This window comes from Nicotiana attenuata, unplaced genomic scaffold, assembly GCF_001879085.1.
Source record: "Nicotiana attenuata strain UT unplaced genomic scaffold, NIATTr2, whole genome shotgun sequence".
Lineage (NCBI taxonomy): Eukaryota > Viridiplantae > Streptophyta > Magnoliopsida > Solanales > Solanaceae > Nicotiana > Nicotiana attenuata.
The window spans coordinates 1,049,798-1,075,038 of record NW_017670289.1 but is presented as its reverse complement, the minus strand read 5'-3'; the positions used below and the strand labels follow the sequence as shown (position 1 = coordinate 1,075,038).

Below are 25,241 nucleotides of genomic sequence, written 5' to 3'. Positions count from 1 at the left end.
GCTGAAAGTTTACCGCAAAAACTCCATCATCAAGCATATTATGCTAGAACTTTCCGTGTTTCAGCTAAAATAGTAGTTATTTTTCAATGACTTTGCAAACGCTATCTATTTTTCAATTGTCAGTCCGAAAACTGACTAACCCTTGCTATTTTCACCCAATTAAATGAGCTTGCCCCATAATATCATTATTTTTTATTTAAAGCAATTTAATTGGATTTAAATAATCAGCCCAATTATATTTATTCTTATTACTTATTTGGATTAATATACTGAATTTATGATAATATCCAATTTTCTTATGGCTTTAAATTTAGTAAAATTTTACTTATCTACACTTACGTCGACATAATTAACTCTAGCTAAATAAAAAAAATTACAATATTTAAAAACGGGCAAACCGTCCTGCAGGCCTTAAAAAATTAATTTCACAAGTTCAAAGATTGACCTCCTTCCTTAGATCCTTTTAACCGGTACGTAGTCACCAAATCTAGATCTTTCTTCATGTTAAAAACAGAGAGAATACGGGAAATTAAGTGGGCAAATTAAATAAATGATACAAGTATAGCATAGGAACACATTTTACACCAATACAATTAGATTAATTTGAGGAAACCAAAGTACATGAACATAAAGATTATATGTTAAAACTAATCCTTCAAATGTAGGAATAGTTGAAAAATCTTCTTCAGATGCACACGTACATTCAAGATTGGAATTTGCATGTGCCATAACCTAGAAAAATTACAAAACACAAAGGACGCGTCATTAGAAAACTACTAAAGGGAAAACTATGGTAAAAACACACATTCATTAGTTGTACAAAGGAACAATTTCAACTCGGAATGTTACTTACTTGGATCGGCAGAGGCGACGACACCAGTACCGGCAAAGTCACAATTGAATGCATTGCGGCCCTCCCTTTGGTAGTAAGAATTCATGGCAAAGGCAGCGTGAGATCTAATAGTGTTGGGACTAAAGCAGGGACCTCCGGCTTGAATTGGGGTGCAATCCACTCCTTGGCTGCACACATAGTTTATGTTGGATTGTAATTGTGTATCCGTAGCCTCGGCTTTCGGCATGCAGAATTTTTTGCTCTCTGCTGGTCCTACTGGTGATGTTGGTTGCCCTTTGTTGCCACTGCCATTTCTTGGCGCGGGCAATGCTGGTGTTGGTTGAGCCTGTGGGTATCAAAATCACAAAGATGGTATAAAAGTAGTTCGTCATAACTAACAAACAAATAACTAAATGAAGATTTATGTAAATGATTAGAGGTGACAAATGAATGTATTGGTTCTAACTTGGATATACCAAATCAATAAACCGATTATTACTGAATTCACCCAAAATTTGTATGGGTTAAAATAGGTCAAATAACGGGTCATAACATAATATTATCCAACCAACCAATATCCTTCACAGGGCAGATCCAACCTTTCGGTATCCGTTTCATATAAACTCAATACTTTTAACACAAAGCATAATTTTATATATAAAAATTCACAAAATTTGTGATAAGTAGTAGACATGAATCCACAACGTTAAATATAATATATAATGAGTTTATATCTTGAATCTGTCACCTCTAAGATCATTTAATATGATGTAGAAAATATAAGGCATTGCACCGTGATATGTGTGATTAACTTTTAAGTACACTCAAGTTTGAATTACTATCAAAACATTAAAAAGCAGCAGCATAAAGTACTAAAAACGAGACGACAAGATTCAAATTTAAAGATAGAAAAAAATGATTCTCAAATCTTTTTCTTTTTCATTTTCTAAAGTAAAAAAGACATCTCAGAAATGGGCGTAAAGGATTCGACAGCACATGTTCATTCGGTCGTAGCGGTTGAACTTTCCAGCACGCTACCCTTTTTTGTGTACTGAGAAATGATAGTACCGTTACTACTATCTTTTTAAAGGAAAAGGAATCCAATGTAAATTTTTTAATATTGTATGTGGTGGGACAGGTGTCAAGTTTATGAAGTTCCAGCTTGCAACGTATCTGGCTAATATTTTTTGGTTAAAATATCAAGATTTAGTTGGAGGATAGAAAAACAAACAATGAGCTAATCTAGCTACTAAACCAAAATAATGTTGAGGTCCATATCCTAAAGCGTTCGTCTATAAAAGTATGTGTTAAAACTAATAAAAAAAATGTTAACACCGCCAATTTTGAATCAATTAACTGTCGGTTGCTCTATTCGAGAGACAAAGTACATCCAACCGAGATAGGTGATATTTTTCACATGAAGCCAAGTGTCCCTCACATGGAAAGGAAAACATATTCCATCTTGAGTGGGAAAATGCAATACAACCAGCTGTACCCAACTGAATTAAAAAGCTACTAGCAGTTCAAGATTTTTGAAGCTACGTCCCAACAAAAGACAATGGGGCGCAAAGAGAAAACAATAGGAACCACCTTCCATGTAAGAGGAAATACGTGAAAGAAATTACAAAACCTTGTCATAATTATAGCTGGTCAAGGCAAATTCCTATTTGACCCCTCAATTCAATTTTCACATCCTCTTAAAATGACTTAAATGCCTCCTAGCTTCGAATTAATTAGTATGTGTCGTAAAGTTGGTCTACCAAAATCATTAGATGATTAGTTATCCATTTATTGATACTTAACAAAAAGAACTAAAGTAACTAGTAGTAGTATTTACTTCGTCAGCATATGAATGGCAAAATAAGGTGGTGTGGTTTAAAAGAGGTTCCCTTGTTTAAGCTGGATGTAAAAATGGTTTCCTAATTGGACAGTAAGCAGCCACAAGAACATAAAAAAGAGAAGAAATTCAACGTTAACCTACAATAGTTTATTAACGCGAAACAGCCAACTTCTTAATTACCAGCAATACAAATTTTGAAGTGACGATAAAATTAAGTGGTAATTAATGAAGAAAGTTCAAGTTACCTGCTCTCCTTTCAAGACTCCAATATTGTAAACCGGGGTGAAATCCGGGCGGAACAATCCGAAATTCCTCTCAGCAGTTGAACCGGGTTTAGTGTTCTCGTTGAACAATCCGAATATGTATGTCTCAATCTTCCTGTGCGGCATCAATGGCGTCCCTGTCCCAGAGTTGTACTTCCTCAACAGCCCACCATTGTAAGAAGCCGCATTTTCCACCGTACATTGAGGCTCATATGACTCACCCTGAGATGGCCATCCTGTCTCCGCCGCAACAATCTCTACATCTGGGTATTTAAGCCTTACCATAGACATATACACCGCATCTAACAGCATGTCGAACGAGTTTGTGTACCATTTCTTAGAGAACCTGTCGTAGACACCTTTGTTTTTCCTGAATAAAAGGAAGTCCTCCTGTTTTGGGTTGTACCCAAAGTATGGGTAAGGGTTTACCATAAAAGGTCCTTTAGTCTCGCGCAAGAATTGGAGCATAGGGGCCAGAATACCCACATCCCAACCAGGCCTAAACCTCGCGGCGCTAGGTGGGTTGGATCTTAAAAGGATACCAAGAGAATGAGGAGAGGAGACCTTGATATCCTTTAACCCGGACTGACCAAGAGCTTGGTAAAAGGTTTTCATAGCAGGAACCAGCTTCATCTGGATATCTGGTCCGTCCCAGTGGAGGACTTCATTTCCCACAAGAATAACATCAATCTTTGTTTGTGGGTAAAAGGGTTTAATGTTGGCGTCGATATACCGGCGAGCATAGCTGATATCCAAGAGGTTGGGGATCTCTCCGTTTGGAACAGTGACGGTAACTGAGATTCCTGTGTTAGCGAAGGCTCGAAGGATGTCTGGGTTAATGTCGAAGATTTTGATGCGGTCGATTACGGTCTTGTCTTTGAGAAACTGAGCAACTTGAGCTGGCGGGGGAAGGTTGTTCCCTAGTGTGCCATAGTTAACACCGATAGAACTAACAGCCGGGAAAAACAGAGGAACAACAAACAATATTAGCAACAACAGGGACGGTTTTTTGTCTGGCATGTTTTTACAAAGGGGTTTGGTGAAGAAGGGAGAGGGAAAATGGAAGGATTATTTATCAAGTGGAGAAAGAGAAAGAGGGTCAAAGTTGGATTTGGACTAGTTTGAACAAAGGAAGGACGTTCAAAGGCTGTTGGCGATGGAGAGTTCTTGTGTTGAGCCTTGGGAATCGAGGGGGGCCTATTATTTTGAATTTTGAGGAGCATCCTATAAACGTGTCGTGGCAACAAAGGTTAAAAGTGATGCCATAATTATTCTGATTACGCGTATGTTGCGCAACGCCACTTGTAAAATGAATATGTCCGAAAAGCAACAACGGACTCTATAGATTTACAGTAACACCTCATTATCCAGCACATGAGATTAACATCATGTTACCCGTGCCGACACGGCCCAACATGGAAATTATAAGCTATTTTTGTAGTAATTTTTTTTTATCTATACCATATATGAAACCTTATTACTAAAAATGTGCATATTTTCATTATTATCTGTCATGTTTATATTTTTCCTACAAAATTTATATTATTCATTAAATACCCAATATTAAGAGTTGATTCCTTCCAAATTAGGCGCCTACAAATCTGGGATAAATATTTGAATAGCTTATTCCTTCCAAATTAGGCGCCTAAAAATTTGGGACTAAATATTTTTTCATATTCACATCAGATTTGTTTCCTCCCTTTTCTGCAGGCTTCTCTTTCATCATTTTTCACGTATTTCTGTTTCTCCAATACCATTCCCATTTGAAGAATGACTCAAGAATGTGCAAAGAAGATACAGATGCTACTAGCGCCACAAACAAGAAGCTCGAAATAGTAATGAATAAAACGAGATATATGCAACAGGCCACTTCTATGTTAACAGAAAACAACAGGGACGTTGCAACAGTGAGTAGATTTGAAGCTGGAAGAATAGAAAAATATATTGGTGAAATGAAACTATCTAAGTTAAACATCTGCTTCCAAACACAAAAAAATGTTGACTACAAAATTTTCTCCTAATCTACAAAAAATCTATAAATAAACTACAAATCAGTTTACGTATGTACAAAGCAGTATTGTTTTGAAGGGTATCTACAAAATTACTACATTTATACTACAATTGTACTACAATCTATGTTGAAAAAAGATGTTGACTACAAAATTTTCTCTTTATCTACAAATTTCTACAAATAAACTACAAATCAGTTTAAGTATTGTATAAAGTTGTATTGTTTTTAAGGGTATCTATAAAATTATTACATTTATACTACAATTAAACTATAATCTATGTTGAAAAAAAATGTTGACTACAAAATTTTCTCTTCATCTAAAAAATTTCTACAAAAAAAAACTACAAATAAACTACAAATCAGTTTAAGTATTGTACAAAGTTGTATTATTTTAAAGGGTATCTACAAAATTACTACATTTATACTACAATTAAACTATAATCTTATGTGGCAAAAAAATGTTGACAACAAAAATTTGCTCTTCATCTACAAAATTTCTACAAAACTACAAATAAACTACAATTGCACCCATACTGTCACACTTATATTGGGTCATATTTAAGTCTTTTCAAGTTAAACCAACACAAATACAAATTTCAAGCTACTAGCAAAAAATTGCACGAGATCGACTAGGATTAAAAAGAAGAGAAAATGAAGAAATTGTCGATGAGAAGCTTTAAACTCGAGGAGAACCAAATAGAAGGTGAATCAAGAGTTTAGGACTGAGATATTGATTTTGCTGACTTCATCTTCTTTTTCAGATCTAGCTAGTGTTTTGATTTTGATTATTCTACATCTTGATGGTTACGACCTTTTGAAGCTCGCCGGAGGAGGTTACAGAAGATTCATATGGCTATCCCACAAATTTACAATTGAGAATTGTCTATGTTGAAAAACAATGGGTTTCATATTGAATCTCTTTGGCTAAAAATCTGATTATAAAAAATGGGTCTCATTTCTGNTCTTTGCATCAGAAAATTGGGTTTATGACATTTTGGGCATTGGACAACTCATTCCTTTTGGGAACTGGGTTTTTGCATTTGAAGAGTAACCACCTAATGATTTAGGGTGCATTAGGACACCTATAAGGTTCACTACTAAGTTTGTTTGATAACCAGAGATAGGGTAAGGGCTTGAAATTATCCTAAGGGGAAGGTGTTAGGAACCCCTCAGGATCCACTAGTGTGGTTCCCACCCAGACAGTTTTTGTGAATTTGTGAAATTTAGCAAATAGACGAGTATAGGCTCAAATAGTAGGGGATTTAAGTTTAAACACATAAGAGTTTGAAAGAGCAATTATTAAAAGGCGGATTTTGAAAAGAAGTTGCAAATGATAAGAAAAGGGGTCCTAGGTTTATTTATAATATGGATCACATCAATGCAACACCCGGTAATCACTCCTCAAAAGAGGGGCTACACGTGGTATTAGCGCACCGGTCATCATATCCATATCCATATCTACCCTTCCCACCCCGTCAAGGTGTTAAAGCGCGAATTGGTCTCGACCTCTATTGCATGCTATTACCCGTCCCATTCCTATCAGTCTCGGAGGATTTAGGACTACTATTCCTATAAGAAGGAGAATTTTAGGCTGACTCTTGGGTTTTAAAGGTAAAAAGACTAAGGCGACATTCAAAACACACAGGACTGCATATCAGGGGAGACATGTAAAACAAATAAGAGGCTCAGATATACCTCCTCAAGTAAAGCACATAATTAGCATGACTTTAAAACATATTCATGGCCAGAATTTAAAGTACTAAGACAGGGGAGTATCAGTTGTTGAAGCAGACCAATTTATTACATAGCTCAGATAAGAAGTCTGAATCAGGCCTGCCTGCTGGTTGAGATCAGTGATTCATTCCATTCGAGAAAAATGTGGTTTGGAATGTGATAGAAGACCCACAATTTTATACGAAGACAATGCTTCATGCATAACCCAATTGAAGGGAAGATTTATAAAAGGAGATAGAATGAAGCACATTTCACCAAATTATTCTACACACATGATCTTCAGAAAATGGTGACATTGATGTGCAACAAATCCGTTCAAGTTGAAATCAAGCAGATTTGTTCACCAAATCTTTTCCAACTGCAACCTTCGAAAAGATGGTATACAATATTGGAATGCGGAGATTTGGGTATTTGAAACAACGTCTTTATCAGGGGAAATAAAGTATGCACTGTACTTTTTTTTTCCCTTCCCTAGGTTTGTTCCCACTGAATTTTTCCTGGTAAGGTTTTAATGAGGCAGCTTGCATCGTATATTATTAGTGTACTTTTTTTCTTGACTAGGATTTTTTTTCCCATGGAATTTTTCCTAGTAAGGTTTTAATGAGGCACTTAATGATGACATCCAAGGGGGAATGTTATGAAAATATTATTGTGGATTCCATTTATTATTCCATTGTAAATAATCTTCCTGAAGAAGATGATCCATTTGGTACTCCATTGAAGTTTATCTCCAAGTAGCTGATGCAGGCAGGTTGCAAGCAACTCAATGAAATGACTTGCAGCAATTTCTTATTAAACATGCAGGTTGCGAGCAGCTCATGCAGACATCTTACAAGCAGCTCAAGAAAAGTCCCGCAGCTGCTTCCTTTCTTCTATAAATAGAGGGGATTTCAGTTCATTATGTACATCAGTTTGAAGTTTAATAATATATCAATCTCTCTCTATACTTGTCTTCGATTTATTACTTTACGGTTTTTATTTTATAACAAGTTTGACATTTAAACTAATTAAAGGAGAAAACTTAGGGATTTTTTCCTATCTATACCATATATGAAACCTTATTACTAAAAATGTACATATTTTCATTATTACCCGCCATGTTTATATTTTTCCTATAAAATTTATACCATTCATTAAATACCCAATATTAAGAGCTGATTCCTTCCAAATTAGGCGCCTACAAATCTGGGATAAATATTTGAATAGCTTATTCCTTCCAAATTAGGCGCCTAAAAATTTGGGACTAAATATTTTTTCATATTCACATCAGATTTGTTTCCTCCCTTTTCTGCAGGCTTCTCTTTCATCATTTTTCACGTATTTCTGTTTCTCCAATACCATTCCCATTTGAAGAATGACTCAAGAATGTGCAAAGAAGATACAGATGCTACTAGCGCCACAAACAAGAAGCTCGAAATAGTAATGAATAAAACGAGATATATGCAACAGGCCACTTCTATGTTAACAGAAAACAACAGGGACGTTGCAACAGTGAGTAGATTTGAAGCTGGAAGAATAGAAAAATATATTGGTGAAATGAAACTATCTAAGTTAAACATCTGCTTCCAAACACAAAAAAATGTTGACTACAAAATTTTCTCCTAATCTACAAAAAATCTATAAATAAACTACAAATCAGTTTACGTATGTACAAAGCAGTATTGTTTTGAAGGGTATCTACAAAATTACTACATTTATACTACAATTGTACTACAATCTATGTTGAAAAAAGATGTTGACTACAAAATTTTCTCTTTATCTACAAATTTCTACAAATAAACTACAAATCAGTTTAAGTATTGTATAAAGTTGTATTGTTTTTAAGGGTATCTATAAAATTATTACATTTATACTACAATTAAACTATAATCTATGTTGAAAAAAAATGTTGACTACAAAATTTTCTCTTCATCTAAAAAATTTCTACAAAAAAAAACTACAAATAAACTACAAATCAGTTTAAGTATTGTACAAAGTTGTATTATTTTAAAGGGTATCTACAAAATTACTACATTTATACTACAATTAAACTATAATCTTATGTGGCAAAAAAATGTTGACAACAAAAATTTGCTCTTCATCTACAAAATTTTTACAAAACTACAAATAAACTACAATTGCACCCATACTGTCACACTTATATTGGGTCATATTTAAGTCTTTTCAAGTTAAACCAACACAAATACAAATTTCAAGCTACTAGCAAAAAATTGCACGAGATCGATTAGGATTAAAAAGAAGAGAAAATGAAGAAATTGTCGATGAGAAGCTTTAAACTCGAGGAGAACCAAATAGAAGGTGAATCAAGAGTTTAGGACTGAGATATTGATTTTGCTGACTTCATCTTTTTTTTCAGATCTAGCTAGTGTTTTGATTTTGATTATTCTACATCTTGATGGTTACGGCCTTTTGAAGCTCGCTGGAGGAGGTTACAGAATATTCATATGGCTACCCCACAAATTTACAATTGAGAATTGTCTATGTTGAAAAACAATGGGTTTCATATTGAATCTCTTTCGCTAAAAATCTGATTATAAAAAATGGGTCTCATTTCTGTATTTTTTGAGAAGAAGAAGGAGTGGAGAAGAGAAAGAAATGGGAGGGGGAAAATGGCGCTGGTCAGATCTTGGGAATTAAGGGGAGAGAGAAACGTGGGATATATGAACACCTTTAATTAAGGAGTAAAAAAACTGCCAATTAATTATGCCTCTAAATTAATTATGGTATATAAATGGTAATTTGGTATGCTGAAATGTAATTAACTCAAACCTTAAACATTGAGGGTAATAAGGTTTTATATGTGGTATAGGAAGGTAAAAATTCCATTTTTGTATACTTGAAATTTTAATCTTATAATATTTCAAGTAGAATTTGCAAATTCATATAATACACAAAGTATGGCGATAGAATATGTCCAAGACTTATGTCGAGTGATATATGTTTGTATACGATCAAAATCGGGTTTGTCCTTTTTGTATGATTAATCGAGACCGATACGTGGCAGGCCAAGGTACGACCCCATGTCATATCGGACCGTGATGCGAAGTTAGATTGCCGAGTTCGTGACCCAGAGACCGATCGAGATCGAGATCAGCCAAGATCAAGACCGAGCGGGATAGAAATCGAGCAAGTTCAAGGGAAGCCTACCGAGCCAAATAACGGAAAGCCAAAATATCCGCGTTCGGGCGAGGATCACGGCGGAGATCTCGGCACGTATCAAGAAGAGGCCGATTAATTAGCTAATCATGGGATTTCTTAGTGTATTTAGGATTGTATTAAGGGTAGGACTCCCCTACTATAAAGGAGTCCGATCATTTTGTAAAACATATCATATTCACGCAATACAAAGTAATATACTGTCATTCTCTAGTTACCATTATCTTATTATTCTGTTCTTAATTCAATTGATACATATTTGGTTCAAGGGTGACCGAACTCGAAGGCCAAGGCTGTTCAATTTGTGCCGTTTGAATTTATTCTTTTACTGTCTATTTCGATACTAATCTATTCTTCTTAATTTGTGCCAAGTTATATCACGTATCCTTAAAATCGCGTATAAATTCAATTGTTATCCGATTTTAGGGTAAACAATGTTAAACTAGTTACGATTAGTCTGGGTTGTGCTCGAGCCCAATAGCCATAGTCAAAGCTATAAAGTTTTCTTTTTCTAAAGTATCAATTTTCTAACCATTATGTTTGCTACCTCATTTTCATTGTGTTTGATCTTGTAGTATACAAATCCACACGGGACGTAATAGTTACATCTAGCAGCTTAAACAATTACGTCTTTCGTATAGTCAAAACAGATTTATACATGCTATATGATCCAGGTGAGTTTGATTGCATCAAGCTTCTTCTCCAGCAACACTTTGATAAATTGAAATGATTATAATGTATTCATTTCGACAAATATTGTTTGTTGCCATATAGAGTAGAGTACAATATTCAGCTGAAAAACATGTATTTTACACCATGGTAACAAAATAAAACATATAAATCGGTTTTCAGTATGCAGCTTATATATCCCTAATGGTTTCACAAGTACTGCTCTGAGATGAAGATACGGCACTACATTAACTGAAAGCGATTTCTGTTTCACTTGATATCACCAAATCGGTTCTCCAGCATGAAATCTGGGGGCGGATTTAGAGGGCGGAGGGGGGCTCAACCCCTTCGCCGGGAACTTACACTGCATATATAAGGCAAAATATGTTTTTACCTCTATATAATATATTTTGAATCCCCTTGACACAACCCAAAGACATAGCCTAATGGTCAAGGGGGTTCAAAAACCTTGTGAGGCCACTACTTCAATTCCCACTAGCCACAATTTCTTCTAATTTTTTAATTTTTCTCTTAAAAGCGGAAGCTTCAATGTTGACAGGCTTATTGTCTCCTTTCTTATCTTAAAAAAAGGGAAAACAAGAGAGGGATCGCTCCTCGGGCACTTCTCCCGATAACCAGATATGATATGAAATGGATATTCAAGTGTGAGAAGTATGTGTACTCAACTACTCATCTGAACAAACATGAACTGCTAAAAATGCATCTAAAACAACTATACATTTTCATGTTCACACTAATTGTTAGTATAATTGAACCCCAAGTAATCCTATGGTTGGATTAGCATGGTTTATAAATGGTCATTGTTTAGGCCAGAGCCAGCTAGAGTTTGCAATTTGTAGTCAATAATACTTCAGCATGTCACTCCTCTGAGTTATCCAGTAAAGTATTTAATGGAAAACCTTTGCTCTTTTTTCAGCTTTATGTTCAAGGCTTTTGTTCTATTACTGGAATGACATCTACATTTTCTGCAATCTGTATTTTGTACTTAAACTTGGAAATGGATAGGAAATTGGGAAGTACAAGTAAACGTGCATGGCAAAGATCGACTCAAACAAAATTTTGCAGTTGGGATTTACTTTGAGATCTCCAGATTAAGCATTCAGCCATCCCCTCAGGAACCAGTAAAAAGAACACATCTATTTCATGCAAAAAAATTATGGAACGTGGGAAATATTTAGAAGGTTTTGTTTTATTGGAATTTTGCAAGTACAAGTATAATACATGCAGCAGAGGTTGGGGGGACTGGAAGTGCAGGGCTTACCGGCTATATTTAAGAACAAGAACACTCTCTTTTACAACATTTAAACAGTAAGCAAAATCTTCCCAATGTGCTTGCTGCTTTCCATTAACTGATGAGCTTCAGCAGCTTCTGCTAAAGGGAAGTACTTGTACACCACCGGTTTCACCTTGCCTGCTGCAATTGCTGGCCAAACATTCTTCTCCACTTCTCTCACAATTTGAGCTTTGTTTTTTGCGCTTCTACTGCGCAAGCCAGCAGCTGTAGAAAAGTCACAAATCGACATAAAATATACTGAAACACAACCAGAAATGATGTCCATGTCGTTCGTTCAAAGAAAAACTCCGATGAGATTAGATTTCAAAGGGAGCTCTCTCAAAGATGTCAGTCAAGGAGTCTTTAACTAAGGAGGGGAAAACTTGCTTTGTTTTAACTTCATTGAAGTAGAAGCAATTTGCATAACCATAATGGGAAGGCGGAAAAAGAAGTCTGAGAATACTAACAATTGAACATTTGATGAAACTATCGTGCATCAATATGACACGAGATATCAAGGTAAATCAGATAGCTTCGTTTCTCGAGCCTATTCTTAGAATTGACGCTGCAACTGAGAACTATTGACTATCCATGGAATTAACCAACTGAATCTTCAATCTAAGCCCAAGTGAACGCTATACCTTAGAAGTCATCTATTGACATGTGTAACTATTTGAATACATTCTCCGCCCACTCATTGAGCTAGTTGGAGACGAGATAGAAAGAAACTGGAATTGCAGTATGCCGTTTTGGAATTTTACTTCCAGTTGACTAAGGGTATTCTTCTTCGATGTATTAGGTCAAAAGAAATCACCATGTCAAGCTTAAGAATATAACTTCACAGAAAGTTCTAACTCCATATATATCAAAGGTCATCTGCACTTACCCTGCACTGTCAGGCGTCTTGCTAACAAACCGGCAAGATTTACTTGTGTCACTGTGCCTCCCATAAAACCAATAATGAAGAGCCTACCATCAACATTGAGGCTGTCAAGGTTTCGTTGAAAGTATAAACCTCCTATATTATCTAGTATGACGTCAACACCTGTGTTGAACATTGATATTAGAATACCCTTGATCGATATAAGACATGGGAAGAAATTGAGTGGTGGCCACTGGCCCCATGAGATATATGATAACCATCGTTATTTTCTACAGAAAAATGGATTGTCAAATTTAACTGATACCACAAAGACCTAGTTCCTGGTATAATAAGTAATGCCTATGAGAATGATTACCTTTCCCTCCTGTTTCCTCCTTGATGCGTGTAACAAAGTCTTCAGTCTTGTAATTGATGCAAACATCAGCACCAAGTTCTTTGCATGCAGCAAGTTTTTCCTCACTTCCTGGTGAACAAGATTTGACATGGTTAGCTGAATGACTTCAATCGCATAATAAGATAAGATAACATCATGAACCTGCTGTGATGAAAACTTTGACTCCAAGGCACTTAGCCATTTGAATGGCAAAGGTACCAATTCCGCTAGAGCCTCCATGTATCTGAAAGTAACCCATGTAGCTATAAGTCATTTCACTTTCTTGATCTTATTTCACGGGGATTAGGGGTATAAAGATGCAACTATGAAGATATCAAGATACTACTGAAATGATTGTGCAAATTGAGTAAATGGCTGATAATCTACATTAGGTAAAAGAAAAAAGGAACTACTGCAAAACAACAAAATGTATTAAAGAATAGCTTTGGTCTGTCTAATCACCAGGAACGTTTCACCCGAGGAAAGCTTGCTCATCATGAAAACAGTTGACCAAACAGTACATGCCACTTCAGGAAAACTAGCTGCATCTTGTAAAGAAACACCTGATGGAATAGGAAGAACTTGTCCAGTAGGTACAGCTACTTTCTCCGCATAACCTCCTCCACCAATAAGAGCACATACCTATTACGTGAAGCTTTTAGATTATCAATGAACTGACAAAAAATTCCTTTCAAACAATATAAAGAAATGTACTCACCTAATTTACGAAGAAAAAGAACATAAGCTCATAAAAACATCACTGTGATGTCTCCTGCTAAGGCTTAACAGGAACTCAAATGTATAAGTTCTACTTCAGCAAGCTAATGGATTAACTGCAACCTTAGCTAACAAGGGTTTGATCAAAATCATTCAGGTTACTGTAGAAGGAAATGTTTTCACGTTGAAACTAGGAGGCTTTTTGGCCCTGTTGGGTGAAGGTTAGGGCTGGGCACAATTTGGTAAATACCGAATTACCGTACCGAAACCGAAAATTTTGGTATTTGGTATACGGTATTTTGGTATTTGGTTTAAGTTTTAAAAAAATGGTATTAGGTATGGTATTTGGTATTTTAAGATAAAATACTGAAATAAGAATACCGTACCCAAATATATATTATATTACACAAAACATATATTATCAATTATAACATAAATATAAAAAATCTAAAATTTTACTTTCCTTTATTCTCAAAGTTCATCAATTAACTCTAAACAAGTAACAAGACATTTCTAATGGTCAAATATTCTTTTATGTACAATTTTCTCTATTTGAGTCGATATTTGCTAGTTTTGGACAAAATTTTTGTCAACAAACATTTTCGGTTTTGTATTTTTGAGTACTTTAATTAAGAATAATAGAGAGTATGGCTCTATGCACTAGTTAGTAATCAAACCGAATAAACCGAAGTTACCGAACCGAATAAACCGAAACCGAAAGAAGAAAAACCGAACCATACCGAATTTAATTAGGTACGGTATTGGTAAAGGATATTAAAAAACCGAATACCGAAAATATCGAACTGAAATGTCTAAATACCGTAATGTACCGACCGACGAACACCCCTAGTGAAGGTTGTTTCGCACTCTACTCCTACTCCAGAATCAAGATACAGACATTATTCCCCTCCTCGGTACATAATTATCCCCACTTCCACCACTCTTAGATTCTACCAAATTTATGTCAAACCAAACACCACAACATGGAGAAAATATTACCTCATGGTGAAATATTTTACACCATAATACAACAACAATAATTACCCCATAATCCCAAACTAGGTGGACTCAACTATATGTATCCTCTATCATTCTGCTCCATTGGGGCTTATTTTGTTCCAATACTCAATAATTGTTCTATAAATCTTACATATCCCTACACTGACATAGAAAACTCTACCTGAAATATAAAAGAAACTACTGACAAACACTGAAACAAATGTAAGTGCACCAATAGTTATAAGTCTTAATCCCAACTAGTTATATTGCCATATGGCTTTTGCTTTCTTCATGTTCTGATCATAGCTAAGTCCACATAAACTCCAAAAATACTGTAGGTCTTTTAAAGACAACTTTCATGTTATATTAAGTCATATACCAAGAGAAAAACTACCAATTCAACAATACCAAACAACTCAAAATTAGGCTTAATCCCAAAATACTTGGGTTTGCTAAATGAATTCTTAAACATCCATTCCGCTCCATTTGAGCCCGCTTTCTAAAAACTAACAATTTCACTAGACAAATTTCACATATTCAAGAATAAAGTTGACATCCTTATTAGTAATTGAATTGTAATCAGACAAACCTGGTCACCAATTTTCCAGCGAGTAACATCCTTGCCGACGGCTTCAACAGTGCCGGAACATTCAAGACCAGGGTATTCACTGTCACCTTTAGGGGGTGGGTATTTGCCTTGGCGTTGAAGGGTGTCAGCTCTATTAAGGGCAGTAGCTGCTATTTTGATCAACACTTCATCTTCTTTGATTTGTGGGTCTTCCACTTCTTGTATCTGCAACACCTCTGGACCACCTGGACTTGTGATCACTACAGCCTTCATCCTTATCACTATCAATTTTACTGAGAGTGTGACTCACTGAGTTAACAAGGTTTTGGCGATAACTATGGTGTCTCGAGTGGGAGATGCTTACCCGACTTTATTACATACGTCTACTATTTTTGTGTTGTGTTCTTGAAAGCTCTATGTTCTGTCTACTTGCAATATCACCCCCTCTAGTTTTTAATAATTAAATTTATTAGAGATAGTGCTATTACTTGAAGGATTGCGCCACCTTTGTATTTATTTGTACTGTGCTAAGCCCAATTGTTTGTTTTTTAATAAGTTGGTCGGGCAGTGGCCCAAGTAGTTGAGTGGACTATCAATTTTACCCTTGTATATATATAGCTTTTATAATGGAGAATTTTTTATGAAGCACCATCTTTTAGGTCTAATTAGCCATTTATAGATACCTTTTGCTATATTACGTGTTATAGATAACCTTTTATGTTTTTATACAATGTATTTTATGTATTTAAGTTGTTGTATTCATTAATACAATAGAAAATATAGGCGTTAAAAAGGGAATTCCAGCTAAGTTTTATATGTATTTAACTGTATTCAAGCAGCATTAACGTGAATACAGTAACGTATCTGCGCAAAATCTGGAAGGTTAAACTAGTTAAAAACGGAAGGAAATCAAATCACATGATATTCTCCTAATTTACTCAACGAACAAAAACTAGTACCCATTAATCTATATTCTGCTCGAAGATATCAACTCAAAAACGTGAATACAGCGAAAAACCAGAGCAACATCTGTTCGAACTTCTTCCATTCGCTTCTCCTTTTTCTCGATTGATACAAATTATATACAAAATAAGGTATAGTTCCTTTATACATATGGCAAGTTTAACAGTGTTGTTGCGTCATTCTGGCAAGTGGAACGATGAGGGCAATTACATCGATTTTTCAATTGAGGGAATACTGATAAAGGAGTATGCCTCCTTTAATGATCTGGTTGCTTCAATTTCTAATCAACTGGGTATAGATTTGAGCTCAAAGACCAATAAAATTCAATACAAAGTAGAAGGAAATTGCACGCGAATGGAAATACACAATGATATGGGTTACAGAGTGTATGTAAAATTTAAAAAAGAGAACAGAGAATTTGGGATGTATCCTTTGTGCATAACAACTATCGAAAAAGAACTTATATCCGGAGGTAGTTTAAATCAAGGCGACATTGTGCAAATAGACGAAGCAGTTCAAAGGTACGATTCCGATACAGATGATACACTGGCTCTAGATTTTGTCAATTCAGGAGAAGCGATTGGAGTGTTCGAACTCCACAAGGATTTGATAATTTCAAAAACTAATCAAAAAGAGGTTATGGCTGGACAAGTGTATAAGGATAAGGCTACATTGAAAGAGGTGATGGAGAATTATGCTATAGCTCAAAGGTTTCAATTCCGGGTTGATAGGTCTAATGCTGTCAGGTTTGCATGTATTTAATTTTTTTTTTGTATTTTCTATTACTGGTTCGAGCTGTAAGTTTAACATTGTTGTATTTATGCGTATTTGTGTATTTCCTCTTGATGATCACAAATGCAGTAAACATATGTTTGTTTAGGGTCCTTAAATACATGTATTCATATGTATTTTACTGGTATAAATACACAACAGTGATGATGATGGCATTGACACAATTGTATTCAGTTGGTATGCATATACTGTGGTATTGTGTATGCATATACCCACAATTGTATTCAGTTGTATTCATTGAATTTAAATGCATATAACTATAATTGAATTCAGTAGTATAAAATTTTATACATATAGATGTCAGGATGTATCTATGTCAGATTGTATTCGTGTGTATATGAGTGATTTTTTTTGTAAACACTTATGCTAATAAAATGTACAATGATTAATTCTTTACAGCTATGGATTATTATGTATTTCAGAAGATTGTGAATGGAGGTTTAAGGCTTCAAGCATTAACAAATCAAAACTATTCAAAGTGAGAGAACTCAATGATAACCATACATGTCCTCTGAAGGACAAGGTGTATGAGCAGCGGCAGGCTAGTAGCAGCCTTATAGGTGGTATGATAAGGCCTAAGCTTACTAACCATAAGAGGAAATACACCCCAAGGGATATTATTGATGAAGTGAAATCAGATTTAGGTGTAGATGTTAGCTACATGTTGGCGTGGAGGGCTAAAGAAAAGGCAATAAATTTTTTGAGAGGTGAACCGGCTGATTCATACAAAAAATTACCAGGATACTTAAATACAATGGATATGACATATCCAGGTTCCCACATCAGAATGGTAAAATCTCCAAAAAATGAATTCATGTACGTGTATATATCCTTGTATGCCTTTATAAAGGGGTTTGATCATTGTAGACCCATTGTTGTTGTGGGTGGAAGTCACCTAAAATCTTACTACACCGGGACATTCATTTCGGCAAGCACGTTGGATGGTGCAGGTGAGTACCTTAATTATAATACAATCTGTTAATATTTTAAAGATTGAAACACATGTTTTAAAAATATGTATTGAATTGTATTTACAGGTCATATATTGCCACTAGCATATGGTGTTATTGATTCAGAGAACGATGCTGCCTGGACGTGGTTCTTTGAGCAATTCAAGATAGCATACGGTGACAGGGAAAACATGTGCATCGTTTCAGATAGAAATGAGAGTATCATTAAATCTGTATCGAGAGTGTATCTAGATGTACCGTATTTTGCTTGTATGTGGCATCTATGGAACAACGTATATAAGAAATTCAAAAAGAGCCATGCCAAGTTGAGCGAGATATACTTCTCGATGGCAAAAGCATACACACAAGCTGAATTTGACAGTCTGATGGAGAAGGTGGAGAAGGTAGATATTAGGGTGAAAGAATACTTAGAGTTAGCTGGATACGAAAAGTGGGCTAGGTTGTATGCACCTGTTAACAGGGGATGGACAATGGCGTCAAATATTGCTGAGTCAATCAATGCCGCACTAGTTTCAGCAAGGGAATTGCCAATATACGACTTCCTCGAAGAAGTTAGGAAGTTGTTTGGACGTTGGAGTTGTAGTAACCGTAAAGAAGCTACACAGACATACACGACGCTTGGAAAATAATACCAGGATATGCTGATTTTGAATGAGGCTATGTCAACACGTATGACTGTAAGTTTTATTTTAAGGTCATTGTATTATATAACTTAATTGTTTTCTGAATTAATGGCATGAATACATCTGAATACAATTATTTTTCAAAATGCAACTATCATGAATATATATGAATACAACTAAATTCAAATTCGAAGATCTGGTATGAATACAACTGAATATAACTAAAAACATGCTGCAAATAAAATTCGAATACATCAGAATACAACTAACGAATCTGTATTATATATGATTTTAATATGTATTGTCATGACGTATTCTTCCAATGTTTTGTTAGCCTCCTGTTGCCTAAATTATAGAAGACTTTTGATAAGTTCTGCACTAATTACAGTTGATAGTTTGCTGGTCTAAATATATGATGTATTCATCTGTATGCAAATATTTCAGTTGTATATAACTGAGTAATTCAGCATTATACATATGGTAATTCAGTTATATGTGCTCAAAACTTATATTTCTAATTTTAAATGTAGGTGGTACCATCAACTGAATACTTACATACGGTTAACGATGGAGGGAGGAATTACACAGTACGCCTGTTAGAGAGAAAATGCGTTTGTGGGAGGTTCCAAGTTGATGAATTGCCATGCCTACATGCTTGGGCTGTATTGAAGAGCAAGTTTCTAATGCCAGACGAATATTGCTCTAACTATTACAAACCAAATACTGTTGTAATGACATACGATGTGCCCGTGTACCCGCTACCGGACAGAAATGACTGGAATATACCAGCACATGTTGCAGAGGAGGTTGTACTACCACCCAAATAGAAAAGACCTCTTGGAAGGCCAAAGAAGAAGCGTGATAAACCTCTAAGTGAATTGCTGCAGCCGAAAAATCAACATTCATGTAGCATATGTGGGCAGGGAGGACATAACAAGCGAACGTATAGAAATGCTCCACGTAATAAATAGTTAACACTCTTACATGTATTGGTGCTTCAACGATTTGTCAATACTTATGATGCAATTGTCAAGTAATAAATTCTCATTGGAAAGTAATAATTTCTGAAATGACTTTCGTGAATAGATTCTGAATACATATAGTTGCCTTAATGTGTTGGATACAATCGAATATAACCTTGTCCACATATACTTTGATAGTTTATTATAGACAGTGCCAGAGTTATATACGTAACTAATCAGAATTCATCGGAATACATCTATATACTCAGCTGTAATATAACAATTTCAATAAGTCAAAATTTATATTAACATATATTAATTGAGCTTGAAAGATACATATTAAAGAATATAGCTGAATACAGAGAAATATAGCTGAATACAGAGAAATACATATGAATAATACAGTTAAGTACAACTGAATATAGCTGAATACAGAAAAATCAGCTGAATACAGCTGAATAATACAGTTGAATACAACTGAATAAAACAGTTGAATACAACTGACTACAGCTGAATACAGCTGAATATGTATAACCTGTTTAATACATCTGAATTTGTATTCTTTAATACATATAAATGAATGCTGCTGAACATAGCTGAATAAAGCTTAATAATACAGTTGAATACTACTAAATACACCTGAATCCAGAAAAATACAGCTGAATTCTTTAATATAACCCACCATCAGAATACATAAAGTTTCTGTCTTGGATATTAACATGTTGAATACCTAAAACCTGTTCAAGTAAAGTTACTGAATATGAATACAAACTTGAATCGTGTATGATACATATGAATACAAACTGAAGAATATGCATGAATTCTTATGAACAAACCAGTGAAACAGCGATTGAAAAGTTGCAATTGTCATACACGAACACTGTTGATAAAGTGATAAGTTTTTCTAACTAAATACCATCTTCACCAAAAAAACTACTCAAAACAGTATTCTTCTTCAACTACATTCCAAAACTACATTAACCTAAAGCTACTCTAACACTATCTGCATATTTGAATCTGACTCCGTGATATGCCTAGCAATCTTTGAGGGTGCTTCATTCTCGCTTATGGCATCAGCGTCTATCTTCCGCATAGCATAGTCCCAGAGGAGAGCACCATATCTTTGACGGAGTAGATTGGAATCAAATGTTGTTCGTGGAATCTCACCAAGAGTGCTCAGAAACTCTACGATGCCGCAACATGCACCCCACAATCCCTAAAAAATAATTGATTGAAACAGTTAAAAATAATTCATACAATTAGATTTGTATATAACATACAAGAATGATGATTGAATACTTATATGCTCCCAGGTTTCTGTTGAGGCAGATCTGGTATGAAAAAAACTTCAAATGGATCATTATGTGACTTGTCAATGTATGCTGAGTAAGTAGACCAATCTATGCCTTGACTATCTCTCTAAAAGCCACTGATTGATAGATACAGAGGTAAAATCTTAGCTAGCTTATCAATCTCAGAAGCTACATAGGCATCATGACATGCAGATCTGTACGAGTCATACACTTTGATACATCTCTCCTTGAATGAGACAACAGCCAATACCCAGTGTAGTTTGTCCTTCAAGTTGAATGGTATCAAGACATTATCCACAGTATGCCAAAGTACATTAGCTAGCAATCTGTAGCCCCTTATGTACTCACATACCACATCCTCTTCTTTGGCTACATTAGCATTACCATCTGTATCAGCATACCCGTCGAAGATTTCAACGATTCTTGTCTTGAATATACAATCAACTGTTGCATACTTGAAGTTGGGTATTGGGTTGTACTTTCCATTCTTTCTTAAGTAGTAAAAGATGACATCAATATGCTATATCTAAAATGGAATACACCACGTCAGTACATTGAATGATATTCAGAAAATATCAAATGTTGTCAACATAAGTGAACACATGCAGTTGTATGTAATCTATCAAGTGCTGAAAACAGATTAGTAGAATTGTATGTTACATACATGATGCAGAATACATGTATGTATCTGATAGAAGTGTAGATCTAACATACTGAATGTGGAAGGAGTCTTACATTGTCATTCCATACCTTGATCAACGCCAAAATCCAACGGTATATGCAGTGTTGACTTGCTCTTTTTGTAATGGTCTTCCAAATCACTTCTACAATGAATTTCAAAATACAATATGTCTATTATTTAAATTATCAATATATTGAATAGACACTTAGACTAAAAAACTTACTTTTGGTAATGTTTAGCGAGAAGACCTTCACGAACCCATTTCTCATACTCCTGAATGACTAATGTAGGATGTGGTCCCGAAATCAAATCATCTTCAAATGGGTGTTTCTTGTCGAATATGGGAGTCAACTTAACTGAGGTGTTGTGACGACCCAACCCGTCGTCACGTGTGCTACCGCCTCGTTTCACCCATTTTCTGCTGATTTATGCTTCATTATCAGTGTTGGGTGTGAACGAGTTGATTTGGATTGATTTTAGTAGGAAATGAGACACTTAGTCTCTTTAAGGAAGGTTTGTTTTGGAAAAGTCAATCGGACGTTGACTTACGTGTTAGAGGGTTCGGATATGAATTTTGATGATTTGGTTAGCTTCGGGGGATGATTTGTGACTTAGGAGTGTGATTGGAAGTAATTTTGGAGGTCCGGTGTAGAATTAGGCTTGAATTGGCGAGGTTAGTATTGTGGCGAATTCCGGTTGATAGGTGAGAATTTGATCCGAGGGTCGGAATGGAATTCCGAGAGTTGCAGTAGCTTCGTTAGGTGATTTGGGATGTGTGTGCAAAATTTCAGTTGATTCGGAGGTGTTTTGGTCGGGTTCTTGATCGAATGCAAGTTTTGAAAGATTTGGATGAACTTAGGCTTGAATTTGATGTAATTTGATGGTTTAGGTGTTATTTGTGGTGTTTTGATGATTCGAGAAAGTTTTAATAAGGTGTTGGATCATGTTTGTGTTTTTGGTTGAGGTCCCGGGGGCCTCGGGGTGTTTTCGGGTGGCTAACGGGGAGTTTTGGACTTGTAATGTTGCAGAACCTGTGCTGCTTCTGGTGTTTTCGCTTCTGCGGAAAGGGGACCGCAGAAGAGGTACCGCAGAAGCGAGTTATGAGCCGCAGAAGCGGCAGGTATCGCAGGTGCGGAGTGGCTGACCGCATCTGCGGAGTCGCAGATGCGGAATTTTGGAAGACTAAGGGAAACCGCATCTGCGTAAATGGAATCGCAGATGCGGAACCGCAGAAGCGGTCTTGTCATCGCAGAAGCGGTTTGTTCCGCAGAAGCGACACTAAACCGCAAAAGCGGAAGTCGCAGATGCGGCTAAGGAGCCGCAGATGCGGAAATAACTGGTCAGTAAAGTTTTATTTCTCCTTCGCAAAATTTCAAAGGGTTTCATAATTTTCACTTCGGACTTGGAGAATTTGGGCGAGTTGGAAGGGAGAAATCAAGGAACTTCATTGAGGTAACGATTTCTGAGTTTAAAACACGATTTTATGGTACAAATACATGAATTAAGACTGAAAAATTAAGGAATCAAGGGTCAAAAATGGTGATTAGGGCTTGAAACCTAAGAGAGTTAAAATGGGGATTTGAAGGGTCATTTGGACTCCGATTTTGGTGTTCTTTATATGTATAGACTCGTGACAAGATAAGGAATCCGTTGAAGGTAAATTTTTTGATTTTCGAGAAGTGGGCCCGGGGCTCGGGTTTTTGCTAATTTCGAGATTTTAGCTATTTTTTGATTTGTTTTCGATTGGGTATTGTCCCATTAGCATATTGTGATATATTCGTTGTGGTTTTGATCAGATTCGGTACACGAGGAGAGGTCAATTCGAAAGGCAAGGGCATAGCGAGCTAGGACTTTGGTCGGCTTGAGGTGAGTAATAGATGTAAATGCTATTCTGAGGGTTTGAAACCCCGTGTTTGCACATCGTAGTGCTATATTGAGGTGACTTGCACGCCGGGTAGCGAGCGTGGGGTAGAGAACCATTGGGGATTGTGACTTGGTCTGTCCCGGTAGATGAATATACTACCTATTTGACTGAAATTCACTTATTATCATTTTAATTGAGCTAATTGCTATGTTTGGGCTTCGTGCCAATTGATTAAATCCTTCAGGGATTATTATTACTGGTTTCTTACCATTTTTACATATCATTGAACTCAGTCCTGGTATTTAATATTGTTTTGCAAACTCAGCCACTTTTTCTTAAACTTGAAACTTAATTAATATTTTTAAATGAAGTTTGGGCTGAATATTTCTATATTATTGTGCCCGAGAGGCTTATGTGATTTTGGACTGAGCATGGGATCGGGCTGCACGCCGCAGCGGTGTGATACTGATATTGATATGAGGCCGAGAGCCTAGTTGATGCCACGAGATGGCTTATTATTGCGCTTGGGCCATAAGGGGCCCCTCCCGGAGTCTGCACACCCCTAGTGAGCGCCGTCGACGATAAATAAATGGAGCGGGCTGCACGCCGCAACGGGTACTGGAGAGTACCGGTCTATGTGTTGCATTGCATATTGTTAATTGTCATTTATTTACTTATCTGCTCTGATATTTCTGTAATTGTTTTCACTGTTTTACTGGATTTCATACTGATGGGTTCAAGTTGCTGTATTTATAGAATTACTTTGTGCCTATTCAGGATTTCTTATTCTCAGCCTTTATTTATGTTTATTACTCACTGAGTTGGAAGTACTCACTTTACTCCCTGCACCTCGTGTGCAGATTCAGGTGCACCCACTGAGGCTGAGTGAGACTTTCCCTGTCGAGCATCATATCCGGGAGCATCAAGGTAGCTGCATGACGTCCGCAGTCCTAATCTTCTCATCTATCCTATTTATTTTATTCCGCATTTCCTCAGACTATTATGTAGTAGGTTGACACTCGTATATTAGAGGCTCAGACTTGTGACACCGGATTCTTCGGGCTGTGTAGTAGTATTTTACTTGGGTTTTCCGCATGTTCGAACTTTATTTCAGATATTCAGTATCATGACTTATTAATTTAACTGTGTTAAATAAATTCATGAGTTGTATAAATGGTTAAGGTTATTGGATTGGTCGGGCTTGCCTAGCAATGTGTTGGGCGCCATCACGATCGGGGTTGGGGTCGTGACGGGTGCGTATTGAGAAGACAATCAAGTCATGAATACAAACATTTAATTTTGTAAACAAGGGGGAAGAAGATCGTATCTTCATAATTCATTGTTTTTTTAAATAATTTACTAACCTGCGGAGTCAAAGTTTGACTCATAAGGCGAAGAATACCATCTACTAGGATGCCGATTCCTATGTGAGGCTTATGGGGTTGCATCTGTTGGATTTTTTGCTGCATGATGTATCACAATTCTAGCTTCTGGAATTTGACTTGGAAGAAAATTGTCCGGCAACTCAAACTGTGATACATGTACTTCTTTGGATACATATTTAGGTGGTATGATACACAGCATCTCAGATGTATTATTCCCATCAACCATTGCTTCATCACAAACAGGATTATCATCTGTATTCTGTTAATGTATACAGATGTATATGAGTGTTCTGTGAAGGTTAAAAATTAACATACTGTATTCTGTTATACTAGTAATGTATACAGAT

At 36.0% G+C, this 25,241-nt stretch overlaps 4 protein-coding genes across 4 annotated transcripts; 2 read left to right on the top strand and 2 right to left on the bottom strand.

Annotated features, from left to right (window-relative positions):
- Positions 1–423: 423 nt before the first annotated feature.
- On the bottom strand, positions 424–4,170 carry LOC109237303 (glucan endo-1,3-beta-glucosidase-like). Its single transcript, XM_019403599.1, has 3 exons — positions 2,918–4,170; positions 854–1,178; positions 424–732 (listed from the first exon to the last, which is right to left on the bottom strand). Exons 1-3 carry the CDS (start codon positions 3,953–3,955, stop codon positions 704–706), a joined length of 1,392 nt encoding a protein of 463 aa, XP_019259144.1. The 5' UTR covers positions 3,956–4,170; the 3' UTR covers positions 424–703.
- Positions 4,171–11,697: 7,527 nt separating this feature from the next.
- On the bottom strand, positions 11,698–15,762 carry LOC109237302 (quinone oxidoreductase PIG3). The gene is made up of 6 exons (XM_019403597.1): positions 15,361–15,762; positions 13,518–13,697; positions 13,218–13,299; positions 13,038–13,145; positions 12,686–12,844; positions 11,698–12,024 (listed from the first exon to the last, which is right to left on the bottom strand). Exons 1-6 carry the CDS (start codon positions 15,610–15,612, stop codon positions 11,828–11,830), a joined length of 978 nt encoding a protein of 325 aa, XP_019259142.1. The 5' UTR covers positions 15,613–15,762; the 3' UTR covers positions 11,698–11,827.
- Positions 15,763–16,452: 690 nt separating this feature from the next.
- On the top strand, positions 16,453–18,694 carry LOC109237293. Its single transcript, XM_019403583.1, has 3 exons — positions 16,453–17,048; positions 17,494–18,044; positions 18,132–18,694. Exons 1-3 carry the CDS (start codon positions 16,453–16,455, stop codon positions 18,692–18,694), a joined length of 1,710 nt encoding a protein of 569 aa, XP_019259128.1.
- Positions 18,695–18,736: 42 nt separating this feature from the next.
- LOC109237291 lies at positions 18,737–19,515 on the top strand. The gene is made up of 2 exons (XM_019403582.1): positions 18,737–18,742; positions 19,219–19,515. The coding sequence occupies exons 1-2, from the start codon at positions 18,737–18,739 to the stop codon at positions 19,513–19,515; spliced, it is 303 nt and encodes a 100-aa protein (XP_019259127.1).
- The last annotated feature ends 5,726 nt before the right edge of the window (positions 19,516–25,241 follow it).